The sequence below is a fragment of the Podarcis erhardii genome, assembly GCF_964252035.2.
Source record: "Podarcis erhardii genome assembly, chromosome: 16".
Lineage (NCBI taxonomy): Eukaryota > Metazoa > Chordata > Lepidosauria > Squamata > Lacertidae > Podarcis > Podarcis erhardii.
The window spans coordinates 27,451,280-27,477,354 of record NC_138514.1 but is presented as its reverse complement, the minus strand read 5'-3'; the positions used below and the strand labels follow the sequence as shown (position 1 = coordinate 27,477,354).

Genomic DNA, 26,075 nt, shown 5'->3' with positions numbered 1-26,075 from the left:
GGGAGTTGTAGTCCAGCAACATCTGGAGGGCCACAGCTTCCTTATCACTGCCCCAAAACACAAATAAGCTTGGGTTGATGTGAGTTGGGAGTTTAGAGAATAGCTAGAGGGCTGCAGGTTCCCCATTCTTGCCCCCAAAAATAGAAAGAGGAGAGAGAGAGAGAGAGTGTGAAGGGAAAAGAAGGCAGTAGATAACTTGAAGTCCCTTTTCTCTGCTGGGAAAACAGGCCAGTAGTAGTTGATGAATGTGCTGGGAATCCACATAACATCAATCCATCTATACACATACACACCACTACTTGCAAATTATAGTATTTCCATGTTTTACACCATACCCCTCCTTTTTCTTGTGTGGACAATATTGCCTGTTTCAAAATTCAGAAAATTGGTGCCATTTTTAAAAAAAGTTAATGCAAAAGGATCTCCTTTGATGTCTACTTTTTTTAAAAAAAAGGAAAAGAAAGATGTTAAACTACAAAAAACTGAGCATCCCCTTTGAAGAAGAAACGATGCCATTTCTGGCCAGCCGGCTTACCCAAAAAGCACGTTTTGCAAAGATCCATGTCGTTGCACTGCAAGCAGCGGTAACGATGCCAAGGAGCGATCTCATCGCACCCGTCACAGGATATGTCCACGTGTAACAGGTCACAGTAGCGGGCAATGAACATGTGCATCTGGAACGAGACATGGAAATGCTTTTCACGGGCTTGCTTTGCAGTAAACTTTAAACAATAAAATGCCACCATCTTGGCTCTGCCATCATCTGTAGCATGGGCAGATCAATATATTTCTGATAGAAACCACTGAATTGTAGAGTTATTCTTAAATGCATATTTTTAATGAACATTTTGCTTTGTCTTTGAGCTTTGAACAGTACTGCAAAATCCAGAGAAGTGCAAAATCCGAGAGGTAATTGTGTTCCAAGCCACAATTAACTTCAGGAGGTGCAGCATCAGGTCAGTCCACATCAGAATATACAAGAAAATTAATTGCATGCAAGCTACAATGCCTCTAGATCAGGCATTTCCGACAGCTCGATCACGGGGCACCCTTGGTTGATCGTCCCACCCCCCAAAAAAGGTAAAAAAGCTTTGGGTCTTCCTTGCCCAAAGAAACACAACAACCTTTGGGTCTTCCTCCCCAAAAATCCAATGGGTAGATCACTGCCAGTTATTTTATAGTGGGAGTAGATCGCTGTCTCCTGGGAGTTGGACATGCCTGCTCTAGATAATGGAACAGGAACTGGGAAGAAAGCCCATCACAGGGAAACATCAGGTGGGAAGAACATGAGTTTTGCAAAGCCTGGAGGGCTTTGGAAAGAAAGCAGATGGGTGCAGAATTGCTTCTCGGAGTTTTGCTCTCTCTCTCTGCACAAACAGCGCTCTCAATTAATGCCAAGAGAGAACTTGGTTTCAGCCCCAAGGAGGCTTCTGCTTCTAAGAGCCAATTCAGGTGCAGCCTACAGTAATATTTTGAAGTAGTATCATGAGCATATACAACTCTTCCAGGTACAAACAAAGCTGGTTACACACTCCCCGCACCCCCAGATTCAAAGCTATCCTGTGAGTGAGCAATATTTTGGAACTTAGAAGTACCTAGCAGGCACATTCTGAGTTCCCAACTCCATCCGCCTATCAGTGTTTTCAACCAATGAATAAAATGTGTTTTTTTAGTCATGCTGCTGGTTCATTAAAGTAGCTCTGTGAAAGGGTTTTAAACCAGCTGAATCACATATTTTAATGCATTTCTGGTATTCTCCTCCCGACCCTGTCCCCATTTTGAAAGTTTCACAATGATTGTTGTTGTTTAGTCGTTTCCGACTCTTCGTGACCCCATGGACCAGAGCACGGCAGGCACTCTTTGTCCATGGAGTTTTCTTGGCAGGGATACTGGAGTGGCTTGCTGGTTCCTGCTCCATTCACAATGATGATAATATACTAATGTTGTTCTTATATGGTTGTTTTTAATTTGCTGGCTTGGGTGGATTTGACCCCAAAAGGCATCTTATAAATATTTAAATGCATAGATAAAATAGAAGGCAAATTAAAAATTGACAGCTAGCTAAAATGTACAGTAGTAGGAAAATGGAACATAGAAATGCCTTCCGAATCCCAAATGGGGGGGGGGGGAGAGACTGCATGCTCCCAGAGCCACAGGGTGGACTTCATAGCTCAGCAGGTTTGAAGGAGCATCCTTCAAAGCCAATGTCAGCCATCTGCCTTCTTGTGTTCAGGATACATCCTCCCTTTACCCCATCCCACAATGTCATCTCCAGTTCTCGGAGTAGGGTCCTTGGGCCTCTCGTACGTGCCGCCCCAACCCCTGCTGGCTACAATATGCCCATCCATTCCTGCCCACTCCACCAGCTCTGCCTCCACCTGCTCTACCTCTTGAGCCCTTCCACCAAACCCAGACCAAAAGTTTTCATTCTACTGACCTTCCTCTGCTTCTCTGGATCAGCCTGGCTTATCTTGTCACACCAGCTTTCAAAGACTCCTTCTTGACACTCGTCCATCCACTCAGAGTTCTGCTTGTAGTCTGCGAGTTCCTCTTCCTCGCTCCACTGGCTAGGAACAAAGGCACAAAATTAAACGCTTTCTACTTAAAACAATGGGGGAAGAGGGGCTGCAATGTTTAATGGATTAAAAGCCATTTGATTCAAGTAAAAAGAGGCCTCAGGTTAATATGCTTCCAATATCTTAACTGCAGCCTGACCCCGGTGTTCCAGATTAAGAGCCGAAGAGAAGAATTGTTCAGTGAGTCAACCACAATTATGCAAATTAATTTCATTAATGCACAGGATTGCCCCTGCCCCTTCAATCTGGAGAAAGTGGCAAGCCTGGAAGCTTGGAGGGGGTGGGGCAGGGATATCTCTTCTACAGTCCCGCTGCTCTTTTGAGGGTCTCCATCTCAGAAACGCAACAAGCATAGGTCAATGCATGGTCAGGGACAAGATCCTGCAACTTAGGGAGAATGGAAGGGCCCTGAGAACACCGCACCACTGAGGGAGTCCTTTAATGCCCTGGTTTGTGGGGTGCCCTCACCAGACCCCCTCAAACCTGTCAGCACCAAGGGAAGACCTTTTCATTTCCCCACGTTCCAGCATTTCTAAAAACTGTTTTCTGTTGTTGTTTTGCTATTTAAGGTTTTATCTCTATGTTCTATTTTTTTAAACTCAAGTCAACTATTTTTCACACTTTCACATGAGCGGATTTGTTAATGGGTGGCACAGAAAAACTTGCTGTACTCCCATTTGTTTTCATAATTAGCACAAGCACTAAACCTATCAATTTAACCCTCTTTAGGTTGCCTATTAACATTAATGCTTTAAAAATAATTTGGTCTTCTTCCAAAGAATCTCCTTGGACTGCCTGCTCTAAGTGTCCCCCATTGAATTATCTGAGGCCAGTAAGAGGGGGGGTTTTTCGGTGCTAACACCAGAGTTATGGAACAGCCTCCCCAGGGAGGTTTGCCCAATGCCAGCTTATTTCCAGCAACACCCAGGTCTTTTAAATAGCTGGTGCAGTATGACCTTCTATGTTTTTAAATCTGTGTTCTAACTTTGGAGGAGCAAGGATGCAGGTTTTGATTTCATGGTTTTATAACCTAATTTGCATTTCCAATGGGATTAGAATTATTTCCTGTTAAACCACAAAGAGAACTTTATGCTGCACTGGAACAGCATACAAATGCCATTAATAAACGAAGTTTTAAAAAGTGGGCTACTCAAATGCCTAGCCCTACCAGAAACTCACAGCCCCTACGAGCCATAGGAACAAATGTGGAATCCTGCAATGCAGGCAGTTGATATATTAATCCAAACAACAAACATCTGAGTCTCAAAACACTTCAAACACTAGGCTCCCCCACCAAGGGGAAAAAGAAAAACAAGGCATCTGTATTTTTTTAGAGAAAGCCAGTTCTTGTAAGAAACAGTAACTGCTTTGGGAAATATCTTTATTTTGCATTATTTATTCACTCGTCAGATTTCTATCCCACCTTTCAGCCAAGATCCCCTCAAGGCAGTTCTGGGCAATTCCTACAAATGCACAAGCGACTTCCCAGCCAAAATTATTTCACAGACTTTCAAAGAATCAGAGTTGGAAGGGATCCCAAGGGTGACATAGTCCAACCCCCTGCATTGCAGGAATCTCAACAGGCGGTCTCCCATTCAATTTGAAACCATACCAGACCCTGCTTAGCTTTGCAAATGTGCTAGTCATTTTGTTGCGGCACTGATAGGAGTGTCAAAGCAAAACAAACCCAGGTACTTGTCCCAACTTACCAAACTATGCTGTCATGTGTACTTATGTTCTCTCGTGACATGTTGATAAGGAGGTGTGGCAGCTGTATATCAACAAAGAAGGAAAGGTCACTTGGCTCCCAACCCATGTCCAAGAGGTGAAGGAGAGACGTCTGCACGCAGGACAAGGCAGGGAGCAACGATCTAAACGAACAGGGAAGACAAACCAGGGCAGCGCAATTAAAACACAGAGGAGCTGCAAGGTTGCAGGTGGCAAAAGCGAAGGAGAAGGGACAAACGGCCTTAATTTCCTTTTGGGGATAAAGGGGGCTATGACCAAAGGAGACAACATGATGGAATTTGCACATAGTGTGGAGGGAAACAACATTGGAAACAACCTGATTTTTCTCCCTTGTTCATAATACAGAGCCTTTCCTGTGGCTGCTCCCCTACTGTGGAATTCCTTCCCAAGAGAGATCAGACTGACTCCTCCTTCCCCTTGTTATCCTTCTGCCAGCAGGCTAAGCAAGACCTTCCTCTTCAGACAGGCCTTTGAATACTAAGGTGCAGACGAAGACTGACCACTGGGCTGCTGTCAGGGCAAACTGCATTTAAATTGCTGGTTTTAAATGTGTTTTATTAGTTTGCTTTTGTAACTTTGTGTTTTATAAAGTTTTTAATGGTTTTGAGCTGCCTTGACTCTCAACTTGGAAGAAAGGCAGGATATAAATACCTTAATAAGTAATAAATGATACTCAGAGTGATGCAATAAAATTGATTGATAGTAAGTTATGGGCAGACAATAGGATGTACTCTTCGCACAACACCAGGGACAATTACCATGGTGGTTGGAGTAAAGGAGTCTTACAAAAAAAATAAAGGATCTTGTATGCTTTAAGAGAAAGAAAGAAAGAAAGAAAGAGGTCCATACTTCTCATCGAGGTCGTTAAATCCTTTCAGAGCGTTGACCAAAAAGAGAAGAAGCTGGTAGTAAGATTCCCGTATTTCCCGGTGCAGCTCAGCCCCACAGCCTTCCAAGTGTGCAAAATAGCTGGAAAAGAAGATATATAGGCTGCTGAATTGCATTTTATAAGCCTGCCATTGTGTAATAAGCCCCAACAACCATAGCTACTTCAATCTACCATTGCACTGACACCAGAGCAGAGGGGCAATGAGAAGAACCAAAACGAAGGATTGAATGGGGGTGGGGGAATACATAACTTGAGCTACTCCCAAGATCATCCATTAAAATATGACAGTGCTAAGTGTATGACAGGTTAACCGTATCAAAAAATATTTTTTATTAAATATGCTGGCCTCGGGTACCCCCATCAAAGGTGTAGGCCATACTAAGAATGATGGACCAATGGCTTGATTGGACGCATTTCACTCTCTGCTAACCTGAGCTAAAAATGAACAACTGCCTATGCCTGAAGTGCAGCTTCCCACATGTCTTACTTTGTGAAGTCTTTTTGGCAAGCCAGGAGTTCCAGCAGGAAGATGATGCAAGGTGGGGTGAAGCAGTGAGGCTGGCTGAGGGATTCTAGGCACTGGAGGATCATCTTCAGCACTTCCAAGATGCTTTTGGCTTGAGCTTTCCTCAAAGCAAGGACTTTCAGAACGCTAGGAGAAACACACACACACACACTTTCCTATTAAGCCTTTTCGTGCATTGGCACAAGGGGTGGTGCATTAACCCACACCGATGAGCTTCTCCGTCAACAGAGAACTGGCGATGTCAAGAAGCCCAACAAAGTGGCAAGTGGTGGGTATTTATTGAGCAGGACAAAATTTGGCAGCAACGTGATGACAACACGCTACATGGCTTTATGGTTTGTTATAACAAATAATCTCTTTCAGCTTCTGCCTTCTGGAAGAAGGTATAAAGGCCAGGACTAGCCGCCTGAGAAACAGTTTCTACGCAAATGCAAATCTGGTTCTAAACGCAGCATAAGGGGTCTCTATAGTATAGTGTATTTTAAAATGGGGTTTCAGAATTTTTAGGGGTTTTTGAATGTTTTATGTAGTTTTGTAGTAGTTTTATGCAGTTTTGTAGTAGTTTTATGTAGTTTTTCAATTTCATTGTTCTGCATGGGACAATGACAATAAAGATATTGTCTATCGTATATTGTATACATCGTATAACAGGGTTTCCTGATATATACACAAAAGCAAGAAACGCTGTCACGTACACTCGCCCACCGGGATGGAATTCTTAACTCAAGAATACATTTCTATACTTTTATGTACTGTTTAATATACGTAACCCCTAGGCAGTTTATGTAATGTGTTAGAACCAAAAACAAATACTTCTCACAAAACATTCACTGTTGAGCACATATTCTGAGGCAAAACACACCTTGTGCCATACTGCGGTTCCTCGTATCTGACTGGCCACTGTGAGAACAGGATGCTCAACTAGACTGGCCATTGGACTGATCTAGCAGGGCTCTTCTTATGCTCTCACTGTATCCTATTGTTCAGCAATTAGCACCACAAGCCAAGAGGAAGGAGCCGAACAAGCAAATCTCAAACGCCCCTTGAGGTTTTTCTGGAGCCTCTATTTAATGAGATGTCCGGTTTTTCTTACCGGCACAAAATTGGATCTGGCTCACCTTTCATGAGAAAGAGATTGGTCCTTAATGAAGTCCAAGGTGTGTTTCAGGATGGGGTATTTCTCCTTAATGCTGGGCACAGGCTTGGACTCCTCCATGGAGCGGAAGGAGAGGAGCCGGAGCCTCCCGCGGCTGAATGGAGGCTTCCGAGTGGGAGTGGAGGGAGGGGACAAGGCATCTTCTTGCTCCGACAAGTTACTGTCAAGGGATTTGCTTTGGGACGCAGGAGACACTTCTGTCTGCGGCGAGTCTGGCACCTGCTTCCTCTTTGAGCTGGAGGCTGTGGCCTGACCTGCCTCCGGGAAAACAAAACCAGTCACTCCAGAGACGGGGGAAGAATCTGATGCTTGGAAATCCGCTTCGACGACAGAGCTCGTCCTCCGACGTCGGTCTCTGTGGCATCGCCCAAAGTCCTCTGTGTGATCCGTGTCATGGCCTTCTGCCTTGGTCCGTGCAGGCAGAAAACTGAGCAAGAGGTGACTTTTCTGGATGCACTGTTGCGCTGCAATAGAAAGGCAACAAGTGCATCATGAGAGCGGTGCAACTGGGCTCCTCCTGCTCTGTGCATCTCGTATCAACAGATCAAATGTTAAGTATTTCATAAGTGCACGGCCTACCTGACAGCTCTCGCTGTAATAATAATAATAATTTATTATTTGTACCCCGCCCATCTGGCTGGGTTTCCCCAGCCACTCTGGGCGGCTTCCACAAAGACCCAAAATACACTAAGATATCACACATTAAAAACTTCCCTGAACAAGGCTGCCTTAAGATGTCTTCTGAATGTCAGGTAGTTGTTTATCTCTTTGACATCTGGTGGGAGGGCATTCCACAGGGCGGGCGCCACTACCGAGAAGGCCCTCTGCCTGGTTCCCTGTAGCTTTGCTTCTCGCAATGAGGGAACCGCCAGAAGGCCCTCGGCGCTGGATCTCAGTGTCTGGGCTGAACGATGGGTGCGGAGACGCTCCTTCAGGTATACTGGGCCGAGGCCGTTTAGGGCTTTAAAGGTCAACACCAACACTTTGAATTGTGCTCAGAAATGTACTGGGAGCCAATGTAGTGTGATCACTTCCTGCCTCGGATGCCAGGGGGTGATATTGATCGATGTGGCTGTCTGCCACCCATGGGAAAAGCAAGAGGAGCAAAGAGAGGCAGAAGCACAATGACACTTACCAAGGGTCTCCGGGTTCACCTCGCTCACCTCAGCAGCCTGCTTCTCCTCCCCATCATTTCCCTGGTTCACGAGGAACTTCTGTTTCATTTCTAGCTGTAGAAATACACATATTTTAAAAAGAATTTAAAGTACTTTCAAAATTTGCCAAGGTGTCCCTGGTGGATGGAGGGGGTAGGGGGACAGCACATTTGATGCTACTTAAATGAACTCAGATGCTTAAAATAATCTTTTAGAGGGATTTCTTTGCCCAGCAATGCTGAGACCAACTCAGGAAATAAGGAACAAATGGGGGAAATTGTATGGTAGCCATTTCCTGGGCCCCAGGGTAAAGAGAGGAAATCTTACCATCCATATTCTGATCCCGTCGGCCAGGGAATATACTTGTGCAAACTCTTCGCCCAAAGGCGTTTTGCCTCCACTGTTGACTGTGGGGAAAGGAAGAAAAGAAGAGACTTCTAAGCCAACTTGGAGGTGTAACGAAAGAACTGCGGAGGCCACAGTGGACCTCTGCCACCACCTCAAATCAATAAAAGAAACGTGGTTGTCTTAGGGCCAGTTTATACGAACAATGGAACTGAGGGCCAAAAATCTCCCTGGACTGGATCAACTTCAGCCTGCAGGTGGAAGATCAAATGTTTGATGACTGCATAGCCGCAGAGGGTAGGGGTGGAGTGGGAAACAATCTGCCCAGCTCACAGAAACTTTGACAAAGAGAATAGCTCTCTGAAACATTTTTCTATACACAGGGGACACTGGTCCCCACCTACCATACAGAATGGAGTGGTTTGCCACTTGTTTCTGCTGCTTGTATAAAATGGCACCCTAGGCCCACTTTTGTATAAAAATACTTCCGTAGAGACAATGTCATAAAATATCAGGGTGGGGTACAACTAAAACACCATTTAGGGCAATACAAATGATTATTCAATTGACTGGCTAATCAATTTAAACAGCTGCAAAGGCCTGGCAGCATAAAGAGGTCTCTGAGAGATGCCTGAAAGTCAAAAGCAAGGGTGCCTACCCCAACTCTGCTCCACATCACGGGGCCAGTGACACTAAATGCCCAACTTTCATCAGAGGCCAGTCAGGCCTCTGGAACACAGAAAGGGAAACTCAACTCGCCCTGATTTTTTCCACTTGTGTTATTCAAACTAAGGGGCTGTAGGTTTTTCACATGTACATAAAATTGATGCAAGCAAAGTTGTAAATATTATTTAGAAAGAATGGACAAGCCACACTTTTACAACTGAATCATCTAAATATGAGCAGTCGTCTTCACTGTGAATGTATGTTCACTAAGGTAGGAGTTACCATATTTCTGAAGCTTCCCATACAAATCTGGAGAGAGATAGACCAGAGCAGCAAATGTAGACTGGACAGCTTGATCAATAGTGGAACCAGCAACTATATCAGTCTTTGGGGCCTGTTTTTTACATGCCTGTACGAGTCCTTTGAAAAGCTCAGAATTTGGCCCACAGAACTCCTGGGCAGAGTCTGACTTTGCGAAGTCAAGGAGAAAATTATGACAGTTGTTGGCATGAGAGTTTGTGGCCTGAAAAGAAGATTAGAAGAGATTTAGTTGGTAACAGTACAAAGTGGTTTAGTGTTACAAGAATGAGTCTTGTCTGCCCTCTATCTGGGCTCATACACGCTCCCTTCCCCCTCTGGCAGTCACAAAAAGACAAGAATTTTCTGCTTCCAATTTATATTAACTGTAGTTTAGTGTGTCATCTGACCCCTAAACTGTGATTAGTGAGAACAAGCCAGCTTCAATTAAATTGTTTGAAGGTGGCTTTGCTTCCACTAACCATAGTTAAGATTAACCACATTTTGTCTGGGACTGACAACAAAACAAGTCATGGTTAATCAGAAGCTTCCAGATGTAGTTAAATCGTTCAGTTAAGTTGTATTGAAGAGAAACTGCTAAGTGGAAAGAAAGGAAGGCCGTATTTGATGTGTCTGGAAGGGAGTAAGCAAGCTATGTTACAGGTAAGAAAACATTTGGAGACATCGAGAAACTTGGAAAATGCAACAAATCATGCTGTAGAAGCTTCAAAGAGAAATGCAAGTGAAGCACTTGTGCAGCAAAGATGATGGTGTGAAATAAGGCGACAACAAAAGTGTCTAATTGCACATGTCAAATAGTGTTGCTTTAATGATGCTTTATGACCGAATAAACTAACGTAATGAAGGGAAGGGTTTGACTATGTTGCACTTCTACACCTATGCATACACTGTGTTTAATTCCTTGGTAGAGACTTCCACACAGGGGGGTTCTACCTTGCACGTGCAATCAATAAACGTTATTGAATTCTTCATCTTGTTATTATTGACCCACAGTAAGGGAACCTCCTGACTTCCCCCACACTAAAGTCCTCACAGTTGCTCTAGAGGAGAAGCAAGATAAGATGTGAGCCTGGAGAAAAGTTAGGGCTGCTCTCAGTAATGCCAAACTATGGTTTAGCTTTCCGTTTTAATTGAAAGAAACAGATCCCTAAAGGAGCAGATGTGCAATCAGGTGCTTCTGGATCCAGCTTTGTCACTGGAGGCCCAGGGAGTCTCAGTGGCTTGAAGCACCTTTTACTAGCTGCACTCGGTACAACAGCTTTTACCATTCCTGCGCCAGGAGGGCTTGACCATGGTAGTTCAGGCACTGGTAGCTTCAAGACTGGATTCCTGCAAAGTACTCTGTTGTGCGGCTTCCCTTGTATGACCTGGAAACTGCAGTTGATGTAGAATGCTGCAGCACAGTTGTTTATAGGAGCAAGACCCCGTCAGCATGCAACTCCTCAGCTCAGAGGTCTGTACGGGTTCCTGATTTCTTATTGAGCCACGTTTGAGGTGTTATTATTGGTATATAAAGCCATTAACAGCTTGGGACCACTTTATTCACACCATGTATGCTTAACCAATCACTTTGATCTGTGGAAGTGGCACTGTTAAAGGTGCCAAATAATACTCATGCCACAGTGGTGAGAAATCAATCTTTTATTGTGGCAACACCCACATTTCGGAACTCTCTGCCTATGGACATCAGGCAGGTGGCCTTCACTGTACTCTTTTTGGTACCTGCTGAAAACATTTTAGTTTAGGCAAGCGTACCCAGATATGTAGATTGTTGATATGTTTTAATATATATATATATTTAAAAAAAAACACAACCCTGTTAATTATAATTATTTCAGAATGTTTGATTTGTCTTTATTGTTAATTTTAATATTTTGTGCATACCGCTTAGAGGTTTTATTATAAGCAAACAGGAAATAAATTGTTAAATAAATAGAATAAGATAAAAAAAAGGGGCAGGCTACTCAGGATGCCCTCCTCTACAGCTCCACTAAAATCTCCTGCAGTTACCACACAGCAGCCCAACAACCCTTGTGCCAGCAATAAACCTGCTTGGTGACCAGAGATCAAATGAAATATATCCTCATCATGTTTCTGCCCCAGCCCATCCTTAGCCCTGGTCACTCTTCCACTGTGATCTCTGGCCATAGCTACCTGTGTTGGGGTAGCACTTGGAAGTGGTCATCTGACTACTGTACAATATCAGCTGAGGAAGCATTGAAGAGAAGCAGAAGGGCTGAAGTGCTCCATGCATTAGTGCGACTACATTCTGGACGTTGGCTGAAATACCTCTTTATCTTCCTGCGGCGTTTGGCTACGCTCTCTAGCTCCCAGCTTTTGCTCAGAACGCATCTGATGCCTGAAGACCGGCTTCCACAGAGGAGAGTTAAGAACAGACACCACTTTTGCAGGAGACAATTCTATTTCATTTCCTGACTCTGGGGAAGGGGGAAAAAAGAGGCAGTGATATTAGAAAAGTAAAGGCTATATATCTGTTATATTATGCATCTTAAATTTCTAGCCCCGTAACCTTTAAATCAATGGAAAGTGAAAAGGAAATAAAATACAGAAGCCAGCCTTGTGGATTTTACAATATGACGTAGGCACCTTGGATGTAGGTGCTCTTTCTAGGGCTCAAAATATGCATATAATGTTATTGCTTTTGGTTGTTTTAGATCACACGTTTTTAAAAGTCACCTTCAACTATTGGGGGAAGGGGAGAAACAGGGTACACACTTAATTTATTTTACTGTGTAGGTAGCCAGACGAAGGAAAGTAAAATTGGCTAAAGGGATTCAGTCAAAAGTCATCTAAACCTGGGGTTCCAATATCAAAGTTTCACATGCTACTCAGTGCGGTGGCTAGAGGATTAACTGTGAATTGCTCTGAGCTTTTTGAAGTTAAGAATGGTAACGTACACAAACCTAATGAACAAATAAATCACCAGGAAAGCATTGGAGACTGAAGACAACTACGTTGCCTCAGTTTATAGCAAAACAAACCCCTCCTTCACCAGCCTTACAACTCATAAAGGATCCTCGCCACAGCTCCACACCCTGAACACTTTTCAAGAAATGCTTGAACTCAACGCACCTCGTTGGGATTTCAGCACCATGCTCTGAGAAGCCAGGCGCCCCATGAGCCTGGCTACGAGAAGGTGCAGGTCCAGGCCCCACGAAACTTCCACATCTGGCAAGCCATATGCAGTGACAGAGAATTTGTAGCCCCACTCGTTATTACTGCTGTCGGAGTGAAAGAGAAACTGCAGCCGAGGGCCAGCCTTAAAGGTCACTTTCTACAGAGCAACAAAACAGGTGAGGTTTTTGCCAAGTGTCACATGACAGGAAGTCACAGCAGGGCTATGAATGATAACCCAACATTCCTCCATCGTGCTTGCAGCTCTTACACACACACACACACACACACAGCACACCTCCCCAGCCAAATGAAATGCATCGTCTTTTTATTAGGTGAAAGAAACCTTGGGAAGTTTTGACGGAAGGATGCAATGCAAAACTTCCTATTTCAAGAGTTTTGCAAAAAGCCTGGCAGTGTGTTTGATGCTAAGGAATGGATAAAGCAAATACCATCGGATAGTGAAACTTCAGTTCAGAAACCTGCCTGTCAGGAAAATGACACTGCCCAGCTGGAATGAAGGCTTTAACCCCCTTCAAGCGATAGGAAATACTTTCTTGCATTTGTGAGTTCATACAAGTCTTCAGCACAGGGATGACCAACTGGTGGCTCTCCTGACATTGGAGGACTACGATTCCTATCATTCACTGACAATGCTGGCGGGAGCTGATGGGAGTTGCAGTCCAGCAACATTTAGAGGAGTGGTGGTATCATAGCTTGGGGGGGGGGGATGCTAAGAGGCAAGAAGGTGGCAGGGTGGTGGTGCAGGTGCAAATGACTATCAGTCTTTGAAAAGCTGGTTTCTCTGGATCAGGTTCATCCATTTTGTTGACTTAATTAAACTAAATACTGTAGTTTGAATAAATGAGCAATGACTGTGTTATTATCTTCCTTAGTGTGTCATGCAAACCGCTATTCTTTTTATGGGGGGGGGGGCACAAGGGATGAGTTTATGGAACCAAGTGGGGGTTGGCAAAGAAATAATTTGGCAATTGCTGATCTAGTGGGCCACACATTGGCCACCCCTACTTTTGGGGTATGTTGTGAAGCAAGATTCAGTGCTGAGTCCCCAAAAGGCAATGTTCTTAAATAACAAGGTATGTATGTGGTTCTCCATAAAAAACCTTCCAGCGCAGGTGCGAGAAAAGCCAGGAACAACTGGGTGTGGTGCCACCGTGGTGGGTTTTTGCGTCACACAGAAGTCTTGCTCGCTCTCAGTATTTGGAAGCCACTCACCTTGGGCCACTTGTCTGTGCCAACTTTGGTATCGTAGCGAGTTTTTCCACCTTTGGCGTCAGTAAATTCCAGGTAATCGTACCTATGAAGATGTGTTTGTGCAGCATTAAAAGAACAGAATTTCTCTAACCGGTGAGTTCTGGCAACCTTTGGGGGGCCTGACTGGGACAGCTCAGATGCACAGCTAGGCACTGAAGAGACATGCAAAACAATCCTGAAGGTGTAGGATTGAGGGGGCGCCCCTGCCTAGCTAGACCTTCCCAGGAATGTAAGGGGCTGGGCTGACAGATGTATGAGTGAGCCTTCAGCAATGGGGCCAAAAGAGAGGTGCTAACATGGAAGTCACACCCAAGATGAAAACTGCTGCAAGGTTACCTCCTCTCCGTTTCACATCTTTCGTCAAACTCCACCTCAAAGTAAGTTGCCCCCGGACAAAGGAAGACGGTGACATCGTGGCAGTTGTTTTCGTAGTTATGTGGGGATTCTGCAGCCCATGTCCGAAGCACCACCGGCTGCTCCTGCTGCCAACTCTCCATGCCCACCTGGCACAAATAATAATAATAATAATAATAATAATAATAATAATAATAATAATAAACCATTATAAAAGGAGCCAAGGGCGGTTCGGCTCCCCAGATGCCAATCCAGGAAAAGGAAGTCCTGAAATAACCAGGTGTCTGGTGCATATCTGCAAGCTTAATCCAGAGGTAAATGGACAACATGAAAACTGGTCTCTCTAAAGTGTTTTTGACATGGATGTTGGCTAGGATTTCAATAGCCTAGAAAGGAAGAACACTGAAAATAATCTGCATTTGCCTGTGGGGTATAAGAAACTATGGACATTGGGTATTGCAGGGGAAAATTACGCACATAAACTGAAGTGTTTCCTGGGGAAAGGAGGATCCAAAATATTACTATGCCATCTCGTGGGGTTTTATTTCTGAAGCTTCAGACTCAGGTGCTCAATATTCACTACCCACGCCGGCTTGGGAAATATGGATGTCTTGGTTTGTACTGGTGTGTTACCACTTCCCTTTCTGACTGTTCACTGCTTGATTGCTTTGTATACGGCATGATCTAATACCCTACCTACTGCAGTCTGGGGCTGTAAATAATGTCAATTAAGAAAAGAAAAGAAAAACACTGAACGACTGGGTCCCTTGGTAGCACTAGGCAGGCCTACCTAGATAGGTATTTATAAGCATGGTATCTGCATGCGCCAGGACTTGAAGGCCTCAGATTCTACAGCAGTGTTAGCATTACTCAGACTTGGGCCCCTTTGTCAACACCCATCTTTTGCATGACTTAACAGAGCAAGAGTCCATTTTCATTTCATTCTTATCCTACTTTAAACAGAAAACACACTCGACGTGGTTAACAGCAGAGTTAATATTGTGCACTGAAAGCATTAGCACCTTTCCCGAGGCTACCTTATTTGGGCCATCTCCTGGCTCTGCAGACAGGTCATTCAGTAGCTTTGTCAAAATGCTGACATCCTGCAGGAGGGTACGATGTGGAATGTCTAAAGTGCAGAAGTCCTGCAGGAAGGTCATCTGGGGAAGGACAAAAGGTGCCCTGTTAGAATTACAGGTTGTTTTTAAAAATATATCAAGAAAACCCACCCACAGCTGTCGTAAGCATCCCATAAGTTCACTCACCAGCTGGCGGGCTACCATGGAAAAGACAGAATTGCTCAGTTTTTCCACTATTGTTCTCCCACTGTGTTGGGACAGAAGCGACTCTAAAATTGTCCTGATGCTCCGCAGGAACTGCTGCACATCTAGACAGGAAAGAGCAAAAGATGGCTTACTAAACAATGCGGAGTAGCCTTCCCCAACGTGTTGCTCTCCAGGTGTTTTGAAGTACAATTCCCATCAGCACGTTTGGGACTTTTTATAGAAAAGGTAAGTTAAGAGACCGCTCCTGGTCAGATACTTACATTTTGTAAGGATTTCTACGGCAAGGCTCTTGGGTGCTGCATCACTGCCCTTAAGTTGCAAGTAGCACCAGGAAAGGAGGCTGCCCTGGACAGACCAGAATAAGGACGAGAGCACAGGACCCGTGTCTTGCTGGGCAACGCCCATCATCAACATTTCGCACTGCAGAATGCAAAAAGTTTCATGTTGTCAGAAATGCTGGCCTTAAGTGACTTAAAACAGGGTGGTTAAGCTTTTGCAGACTGGGCAGCCTTTTGGGGGGCCATACGTCAGTGGTGGGTAAGAGCAACCCACACCATTTTTACCTTTGCACAGTAGGCTGGTTTACACACACACACCTCTCTCTTTCCTCGATGCTCTCTATCCTCCATTCAGGCAAACAAGAGGCATTCTCAGAGTTCAAAGACATATTTCAGCCAGGCACAAACACTCAAGGCAGGTGGCGGGCCTTGGGAAGTGTCCCAAAGGCTAGATAGGGAGGCTTGATGACCAGGGATGGGAGAGAAGATGGGTGCATTTTGGTCCCCGGGTCCAAGGTTTCCCACTTCCCTAACACACTGTTTTAATTACCCTGCTTTTCTATTATTTGTTTAGGTGTTTGCCTGTTGGTTTTTGGATTTCTTTTCTTTTAAGACTTAGGTTGCCCAAACTGTTGTAAACTGGGGACGAGGGTGTTCAGCAAACTGCCCTGGTAGCTGTTATGGCTGGGGAAAGGCAGTTTATAAAGAAAAAGAACAGCAGTGATGTACAGTGGTACCTCGGGTTAAGTACTTAATTCGTTCCGGAGGTCTGTTCTTAACCTGAAACTGTTCTTAACCTGAAGCACCACTTTAGCTAATGGGGCCTCCTGCTGCCGCCGCGCCGCCGGAGCATGATTTCTGTTCTCATCCTGAAGCAACGTTCTTAACCTGAAGCACTATTTCTGGGTTAGCGGAGTCTGTAACCTGAAGCGTATGTAACCTGAAGTGCATGTAACCCGAGTTACCACTGTATTGCCATAATAGGTAGAAACCAAAAGGAAGACACTGGATATGGCGGGGTGGGGGGGAGATAAGAAAAATAATAAATTAACAGGTGAGGAATGATCTTAATAAAACATTAACAGCTGTTTAGGCTGTAAGTGTCAAGGTGCAGCTAATGCAAAGCCACCTATTTACAGACTTAAGAAGTTACCCAATAACTTGGGTAAATAGTTGAAATAGATGAATAGATGAAATAGTAAATAGATGAAATAGCGAAAGAATGTTGCCTCAGGAGAGTGAGGAAAATTCTCAGGGATGATTCACACCCTGGCCGGCACTTTCTCGATCTCTTGCCCTCAGACAGAAGATATAGAAGCATGATTAGTTGCACCAACAGGGTAAAGAACAGCTTCTATCCGTGGGCTGTTAGGCTGCTGAATGAAAAGGTAACAACAGGGCAACTGACTTTTGGGTTTGGTGGTGGGTGTGCGTCAGTAAACGAGGGGAATTAAGACTAGGAGAGCTGAGTGGGGGGTGCTCGTGTAATCTCACCGTATACAAGTTGCACAAGTGACAATAAAGTATTTCAATTCAATGCTAAATTGATCCATCTCACTCAGTACTGTCAACAATGACTAGCAAGGGAGATTCCCAACTCTGCCTGGAGATGCTGGGGAATGAATCAGTGACATTCTGCATGCAAAGCAGGTGCTCTACCGCTCAGCTACGATCCTTGCCTGTAATTTATCCAGTCCTGAGGACTTTGCTGATAAATAAAAGGTTAGCCGTTCCACATGCAAGAACTACCCCAAAGACCAACTGGAAGCACTACCTCTCTCGATGTCACTGCCAGGAGCGTTTCTGTCACCGCAAGCACTTTATCCACATCAACATCTGCAGAAGGTCCTTTGTCTGGCAACAAGAGGAGCCCACCTGGATCCTGGTCACTGTCAAAGAACAGACATTTTCACAGCATGGCTCTTAAAGGCTCCCCAGACGCAACCATTCCAGACTGCAGAATCCATCAGCTTCAATATCCCAACCTTCAAGCAGAGCAAATGTCATCTCCCTAACCCACACTCCTTATGGTTGCAGATATCGGGGTCGTACCCAGCTAACTTCTCCTCACTACAGATCCACAGCAATTAGCACCCCTTAATTTAACTGCTTCCACTCTCCTTCTTTAGAAAGAAAACTGGAACATTACATTATTAGTAAAACTAACTTGTTTCTCCAGAAACTAGTCAAGGAAACAGATCTTTAAAATGGACACCGCTTACATTGTTTGATTATTCATTTGTTAAATTAGTATCCCACCTTTTTTCAAAGAAGCTCAAGGGGGTGTACATGGTTCTTCCACTCATTTAATCCCAACAACAACCCTGTGAGGTAGGCTAGGCTGAGAGGCAGGGAATGTCCTCCAAGGTCACACCCAGAGAGCTTCATGGCCAGGTGGGGGACTTGAACCTGGGTCTCTCAGGTCATATAATCTGACACCCTAACCAGTGGAATTTGAAATTTCAAAATAAAATACAACTATTGGGGGCGGGGGTATTCAGAGTTGATGTACTAAAATAAGTAAATTCACTTCAGTTACTTAACCGCTGATTTCAGTTAGCCTCCTCTGAGTATGATACTGGATATCACCCAGTCTCTTTTTTCCCTATCCTGCAACTATTAAGCTGGTTTTCTTAAAATCAAATAACTGTTGTCTAATATGAGTACAGTGCTACCTTGGTTCTTGAACTTAATCCATTCCGGGAGTCCGAAACTGTTCAAAAACCAAGGCACAGCTTCTGATTGGCTGCAGGAGCTTCCTGCACTCAAGCAGAAGCCGTGTCAGATGTTCAGCTTCCAAAAAGTGTTCGCAAACCAGAACACTTACTTCTGGGCTTGCAGTGTTCAGGAGCCGAATTGTTCAACCACTAAGGCATTCGGGAACCAAGGTACCACTGTATTGGCAAAATTTTCAATTTCTCCCATGCCATTTGTTCTCAATTCTAAGGCCTTTTTCGTCTATTACTTTACAATCATCTCTGAAGCGGTGATTGATTCTAAAGACCTCAGTGGGACTTACTCCCAGGTAAGCGTGTATCAGATTGCAGCCAAAGTTGCTTACCTGAAATATGCACAGAGGGATTTGAAAGTAAGGTGGACAGATGCCTTGTGTTCCTGCTCTGTTATGTTTTTCTGGAAAAAAATAAAAAGCATGATTTTTTTTTAAAAAAAAAAGCTCACACATTTCCCCCTCATGTAAAATATGTTAAGGGTGGGGTAAGGTTTGTGGCAGCATGACATTTTGATAGCCTGTATCAGAAAGTGATCGGAGAGTTCGACGTAAACTGAGAAGACATGAGTTCAAATGCTAACCAGCCACGATGCTATCCAAGGCTGCATTTCTATATCCACAACATTGAAACAAGTGCCACTAAACTCTGCAGGACTTACTTCTTAGCAGATTATGCAGATGTCAAGAGTTCTGAATGACAGTGCTGCACTCTGGGGCCTAACCCACCTCACAAGATTGTTGTGTGGATATAAAGTAACGGGGAGGTGATGTACTAAGATCCTTGCAGGGTGGGGAGGATAAAAATGTAGTCAGCTTGCTAGAGGTGGCCAACAGGGGTTTTGCAGAGAGAAAGCAAAAGCTAAGGTACTACTAAGATATCTATGTCCACAACATACCAACATTGCAAAAAGCTGCTCCCGCCGGGTGTGTCTGTGGGGGAAAAAGATGGCTGCTCCGTTCAGCAATGTGTTGTTCACTTCCTGCTTCAAGGTCTTCAGTGATGGGGACTCGCTGTCGCTGTCTACAACTGCTCATAAAAAAATGCAAAGAGAGATTTCTGTTTAACTGAGAGCAACCTGAATCTCATTTCCTTACCTGCATTCCTAAGCTTTTGCATGAAATTCCAATGCCACCCGGCAATTTACAGTGGCTGGGCTCTACCACCAGGCTATGCTAACCCCCCCCCCTTTATTAATGGAAAAGATGGGTTTTAAGGCAACGGGGTGGTAGGTTGAAGTGAGGAGATCACCTTCACACAGATGCTTGTAGAGTTCCTCTGCTGCTTCTGCGCTGTCAGACGTTTTGCTCTGAGCAGCTTCCTGAGTCTTTGCAGCTTTGTTATCCGATGTGAGCACTGAAAAGCAGCTCTGGAGAAGCCGCAGCAACATGGCTTGGGCATCAATGCACTCTTCTCTTGAGCTAGGGTGGGAGGAAGGGTCACAACCCTGATGTAGTAAAAATCCATTCATAACCCCGTGTGCAACACTGTCATGAACGACCAATTGGAGGCAAGCAAAATAATGTGATTCTCATCCCATCCTGAGTGGGTTTCAATGCAGGAGCAAGATAGGTAGAAGCAAGCTCTACACTAAACTTCGCCAACCGGGCTGGGGTGGACGTGTCTCACGATGTTTTGAACAACTCCCATCAGCCCCCAGACAGCAAAGTTACGGCTTGCACTCTCCCTAGCCCTCCAGGTGTCTGTGGACAGCTTCCCCCAAAAGCCCATCAAGATGTTTAAAGCTGAATAAATGCCTCCATATTGCATTGCTAAGAGAGTCAAATGCCTCCAGAGGGTGCTATCACTAAATCCATTGATGGAAGAAGACTACCAAAAGGCTCCCCACCTGCACTCAATACATAGAGTCCTAGAACTGCAAAGTTGGAAGGGACCCCAAGGGCCATCTAGTCCAACCCTCTGCTATGCAGGAGCCACACCTAACAGGTGGCCATCCAACCTCTGCTTGATCCTGACTTGTTTTTAGGAGGTAATTTACCGTATTTTTCGCTCTATAACACGCACCCGACCATAACACGCACATAGTTTTTAGAGGAGGAAAACAAGAAAAAAAATATTCTAAACGAAACAGTGGATGTATGATTTTTGTGGTTCATGCTGCGGCCACAGACATGTGATCTGACGGTGAGTTTGGGGTAGCCCAATGCAAAAATCCTGAGGATCCATGCTTTGTAACCACGTTTTTGCACCACTGCGGCCCCAGGCAACAGTGGGTGCATGATTTTTTGATGCAAGCTGTAGCCATGGACATGCTTGATGGTGAATTTGGGGTGACCCAGTGCAAAAATCCTGAGGATCCATGTGGATCCGTGCTTTGTAACCAGGCTCTCTGTCCCTCTCTTCTCCCCACTCAGAGGCTCTTCTCCCGCTTTGCTGTTTCAAAGCGACCAAAGCGAGCCACGGAGGAGGGAAGGAAGGGGAACCATGGATCCTCTGCTCACGACTGCAGCAGATCCCCCGCCATCCGTAGGCATTCGCTCCATAACATGCACAGACATTTCCCCTTACTTTCTAGGAGGAAAAAAGTGAGTGTTATGGAGCAAAAAATACGGTAATTATAGTCTGATTCCATACCAATGCTATATATTTGATGTTAGCCGCCCTGAGCCCTGTCTCAGCCGGGGAGGTTTATTTATTTATTTTTATTTATTTATTTAAAAACCTCCAAGGACAGAGAGTGCTCCACCTTCTGTCGAGCAGCTCTTACTGTCAAGGAAGTTCCTTCCAGCTCCACAATTCTACGATTCTATGAAAGTTCCTCCAAATGTTTAGTTGGAATCCCCTTCCTTGTCATTCGAATCCATTGGTTCGGGTCTTCTCCTCTGGAGCAGGAGAAAACAAGCTTGCTCCATCTTCCATGTGAAAGCCTCTCAGGTATTTAAAGATGGCTCTCACATCATCTATCAAGTCCCCAATTCTCCAGGCTAAACAACCCCCTCAACTGTTCCACATAAGGCCAAATTTTCAGACCCTTTCTCATTTTGGTCTTCCTGCCTCTGCACACACTCCAGCTGCGGTGCCCAGAACTGGCCAGTTTTCCATAAGACTCATATCAGTACGTGTGTACAGTGTAAACTACAGTACATACCAGGCTTCTATATAAAAGCAGCATTGAGTCTGTTGGTAACTTATTACTCTCTATTACTCTGTTCCTTCACCATAACTAGCACTATGCCTGCTAGTTTCTATATGGATGCATCTGGTGAGACCTAATGCTAAGCACCAGGGCCTGGAATAATGAGTTTGGTTGTACAAGCCACACAGGCAGACAATGACCGAAGCTTCTGCCCATCACCAATACACACCACAGCATCAAAGACTCAGCATTCAACCAGCTTCATTTACCGTATTTTTCGCTCTATAAGACGCACCAGACCATAAGACGCACCTAGTTTTTGGAGGAGGAAAACAGGAAAAAAAATATTCTGAATCTCAGAAGCCAAAACAGCAAGAGGGATCGCTGTGCAGCAAAAGCAGCAATCCCACTTGCTGTTCTAGCTTCTGTGATAGCTGCGCAGCCTGAATTCGCTCACACATTTCCCCTTACTTTTTAGGAGGGAAAAAGTGAGTCTTATAGAGCAAAAAATACGGTTCTTTCAACTAGTTGTAAATGATGGGAGAGGGACTTACTTTTGGTGAAGTTTACTATAGAAATTCCAGAAAAGCTTTAAATCCAGGCCCGCAAAGTCGAGGTATGACCTGTAGCGCAGACCGCTTGCCTTCTTCTGAACCTAGAAATAAAATAATTATATTTTTTTTAAGCTGGAAAAAGAAATAAATTCATGGAGGATAAGGAACAACGATGTGAATTTCCTCCCAAAAAAATATGCACTGGAAAGGTTTCTTGGGGGGGGGGGAAGCAGGATAATTTTCAGTTTGCATCAGATATCTTTCTGATGCCTTAAAGATCCCCAATTTTGGGAGGCAAACAAGCACAAGTGCAACTTGAAGCGACTGCTGCAGCCAGCACCTCAAGCCTAATTTCAGAGGGAGGGAATAGAAATTTGAAGGTCTGGGGGGAAATTGGAAATGCTTTCAGAGGAGATTCCCAAATGTTCTCCATGTTTTCCTAGCTTTTCACATATCTGATGGGGGAAGGAGACTGCTTGCAGGCATCATGGCAGACATCTATATGAGCACTGCTGGCCACGCTTGCCCTAGAGAATAACCTAATTTAGCCTTTAGAATACGGTCCAGCCTATGGAGAGAAGAGGCAGCAGCAGGCAGCGTAAAACCTACCAAATCCTGTGCAAGCTGCTGAATGAAGCACAGAGTCTTCAGCAGGAGTGTCATTCCACAAACGACGTCACCGCTGGGCTTGCCGCACTCCAGGCAACACTTGCTTCTGTTGGGCTCTGAAGACATGGACCGGAGGTAGCCGAAGACGCTCAAGCCTTGCACCCCGAGCCTCTCGGCTTTGTCTTGCCTTGTGCACAAGAACTTCACCATCAGATACTGAAAACGGGGAAGGGACATCATGACCAAATCATTCTTGTTTAAAATTAAAAGTGCCAACCCTGGCGACTATGCACCTTGTGTCCGAAGTTAAAAGATACAAAAGTTGGGACTGCAAGATGAATGTAGACAGCTGCCATTATGCAGACATACTGTCATGTGCTCACTTCACCCCCTGCCCACCAGAAGACTAGCCATGAGGGAGTGCGGCCTGTGAGGACTGGAAAAGGTCCCCCCCCCACACACCCCTGCTATATGGCCATGACGGGAGGAACTGGGCTGAAGTTTTACCTTGGAAATTCTGCACTGCTGCATTTTGACTTCCATTTCATCCCATTCCTCTTCCATTTCAAACCAGCCAACGGGATCCTCCTCTCCCAGTTCGTCTCGTGGAGTGCTGCTCCTACAAGTGTTTAATTTGATTTTTTTACATATATATATATATATATATATACAGTGGTACCTTGGTTTTCAAATGTCATCCGTTCCAGAAGACTGTTCGACTTCCGAAACGTTCGAAAACCGAAAACTCAATACGAAAGCCTCAAAACACACAGAAAACTCAAACAGGAAGCCAGCTCGGAAGTTCAACTTCCAAGGCGCATTCGAAAACGGAAGCATCTACTTCCTGGTTTTTGGCAATTGAGTTCTGAAACATTCATCAACAGAGGCATTCGAAAACCAAGGTACCACTGTGTGTGTGTGTGTAACAAAATTGTATTAAATTAATTTGTAATAATTTGGAAAATTTATAATAAGAATTTAAAAAGAAACAGGCCACTGGCGTTGTGGGTTCGGATCCTGAGCATTATCAAGCCAAAGAAAGCTGTTGCGGTTTGAGTTTCAAGGTTGGGTAATAGACCAATATCGGAGTATACACAGAAAAATTCAGGTTCGACCATTTGCACCGTCAGTTAAAAGAATCAGGTGGCAGCTGATAGGTTGTATTTACCTGGCTTTTAAGAAGTGCCGGAAATCTTCTAGCTTCCATCTGTCATAGCTCTCAAATCTCTTGAAGTGCTCCTCTGCGTGAAATTTCTCTGAAGCGGAGTTGTAAGCAAACACCAACCCACACCGGGCCCCAATCGCTCCCCTCCGCACCTAGGAGAATAATGAAGCTCTAACCATGTATAGAGAAAGCAATTTCATTCATGCCCGGAAAGCTGAACAGAAGCACCCTTACCTTTATTCTGATTTGTGTGACCTGAAAGGCTGATTCAGTTCCGGTCGAAAGAATGACACTGGCCTGTCTCTTTCCAGTCTCAGTAAGGAAACCTTTGAACAAAACAGCAAGACTTGAAATTTATGGAGAATGTTCAGGATGATGCATGTTTGGGCTCTGGATTGGGCCAACCAGAGGAGGCGGCCTAACACTGGTGCACCGTTTGGTTACAACAAGGGATGTGTCTGGAAGCACCTTTCTGCCCAACCATCCCCCTGCTTGAAGTAGTGGTGGTCTATCCCTGTTGATACCTGTCTCTACCAATTCATCATGTCACACACTGGATGAAGGTTTTCAAACAGGCTCACAGAACCTGCATGTACCTGCTTCACTATCCAACTGAGGATTTTAAGTGAGCTCCCGGTTTTATCCCTCAATGCCCAGGTAGTAGCCATGCCTTTGCCCAGTGTGTCAGTTGGACACATTTCAGGAGGGGCCACATCTGGTCATGATTACACATGCCCCAATTACACTGAGACTGGATTACTTCCACTCATTCAGAACTCCATGGTGAGATTGCTCACTGGGCCCAGGGATTTGCAGCAGGTGATTTCTCTTTTCTACTTGCTGCAATGACCTCCGGCTTATTTCCAGGCTCAATTAATGCCCCAAATGGCATGGGGTGCCTAAAAAGGAACAGGTCCTACCACAAGCCTGTCTGTTCTCGTGAGACGCCCTCTTGTAAATTCTGTCGCCATCAGGAATTCAACTGGCAAATGACTTGCTCTAAGAGTTTTCTATATTCTTGCACCTAGAGTGTAAAACATTTTGCCCTGCTTCCCCTTCAGATGTTGTGCATCTGCTTTTCTGCCCAATTCCCTGCTGCCAGGCTGCTTTATACTATCTGTTATTTCCTGCTATGCGTAAGTTAGTTTGTTTTAAATTGTTACTGTCTAGTTTCTTATGTAAGCTACCTTCCATACCTCCATTTGAGGAAGAAAGGGAAGGTACAAAAGGCAAGATAAAATGTAAGAAATACGTGATTGGAATCAACACGAGCCCTTACCATCCCCTGTCCATGGCTCTATAAGGAGATTTTCAGGACCTGATTTGTCTTCCTTTCCTTTGACATCACAGGCCTGCAGCGTCAGCCTCAGGGGAGTTCCTGGAGACGGCAACAGACAAGTCTGTCAACAACACAGAGAAGCAGCCCTCTCATGGCATCCCCTATACTTTTCAATTTGAGGATGGGATTAGGAAACATAGTGCTCTTCTGTGAATATATACAGTTTAAAGAAGGAACACACTAATAACCCCACAAAGGTGATTCTTTTAAAACACAAAATCTTCAACGTGTTTCAGTTGAAGGAAGCAAACATTCCCAGTTTCTGGTTTTCTTAGCTTCAAAGAAAAGCAGAGGACAACTGCTAGAAGTTTGAAACAGTTACCAAACCTGTTATCAAGCCTAAGAACCTAAGAAGAGCCTGCTGGATCGGGTCAATAGCCCATCTAGTCTAGCATCCTATCCTCAAAGTGGCCAACTGGATAATCAGGATCTGAGTGCAAGAGCCCTCTTCCCTTCTGTGGCTTCCAGGTGCTGGTGTTCAGAAGCATCACTGCCCCCAGCCATGATGGAAGGAATTGGGAGCCTTGGGTGACTGAATTATCTGAGCCACTTCTTTTGGCAGGATGACACTGATTACTGGCTTAGCACAGGTTGGCAGGGACATTCTGGGGACTTGATGCCATGGCCCAGAGAGGTTCATGGAATCATAGAATTGTAGAGTTGGAAGGGGCCCCGAGGGTCATCTAGCATCCTGTTCTCACAGTGGCCACCCAGCTACCTATAGGAAACCTACAAGCTGGACCAGAACACAAGAGCCCTCTCCCCCCTTGGGGCTTCCAGCAGTCAGTATTCAGAAGCATTACTGCCTCCGAAATACAAGGCGGAAAATAGCTGACATAGCTAGTGGTTATAGACAGGCTTATTCTTCATGAATT

The 26,075-nt window shown here is 44.8% G+C and overlaps 1 protein-coding gene across 2 annotated transcripts in view; it reads right to left on the bottom strand.

Annotated features, from left to right (window-relative positions):
* Positions 1-26,075, bottom strand: part of ZZEF1 (zinc finger ZZ-type and EF-hand domain containing 1) — a 74,807-nt gene that overhangs the window by 29,295 nt on the left and 19,437 nt on the right. For both annotated transcript variants that reach the window (XM_081843428.1, XM_081843429.1), the window contains exons 9-34: positions 25,141-25,239; positions 24,096-24,187; positions 23,865-24,013; positions 23,204-23,315; positions 22,697-22,912; positions 22,088-22,188; positions 19,688-19,857; positions 19,335-19,465; positions 18,769-18,839; positions 17,482-17,596; positions 15,690-15,849; positions 15,409-15,530; positions 15,181-15,303; positions 14,126-14,292; positions 13,751-13,832; positions 12,473-12,674; positions 11,669-11,817; positions 9,344-9,584; positions 8,378-8,457; positions 8,032-8,125; positions 6,859-7,360; positions 5,702-5,866; positions 5,175-5,294; positions 4,286-4,447; positions 2,438-2,567; positions 536-674 (exon numbers count right to left, since the gene is read on the bottom strand). In XM_081843428.1, the coding sequence (XP_081699554.1) occupies positions 536-674; positions 2,438-2,567; positions 4,286-4,447; positions 5,175-5,294; positions 5,702-5,866; positions 6,859-7,360; positions 8,032-8,125; positions 8,378-8,457; positions 9,344-9,584; positions 11,669-11,817; positions 12,473-12,674; positions 13,751-13,832; positions 14,126-14,292; positions 15,181-15,303; positions 15,409-15,530; positions 15,690-15,849; positions 17,482-17,596; positions 18,769-18,839; positions 19,335-19,465; positions 19,688-19,857; positions 22,088-22,188; positions 22,697-22,912; positions 23,204-23,315; positions 23,865-24,013; positions 24,096-24,187; positions 25,141-25,239 (3,894 nt within the window). The remainder of the gene's footprint in view (positions 1-535; positions 675-2,437; positions 2,568-4,285; positions 4,448-5,174; positions 5,295-5,701; positions 5,867-6,858; positions 7,361-8,031; positions 8,126-8,377; positions 8,458-9,343; positions 9,585-11,668; positions 11,818-12,472; positions 12,675-13,750; positions 13,833-14,125; positions 14,293-15,180; positions 15,304-15,408; positions 15,531-15,689; positions 15,850-17,481; positions 17,597-18,768; positions 18,840-19,334; positions 19,466-19,687; positions 19,858-22,087; positions 22,189-22,696; positions 22,913-23,203; positions 23,316-23,864; positions 24,014-24,095; positions 24,188-25,140; positions 25,240-26,075) is intronic.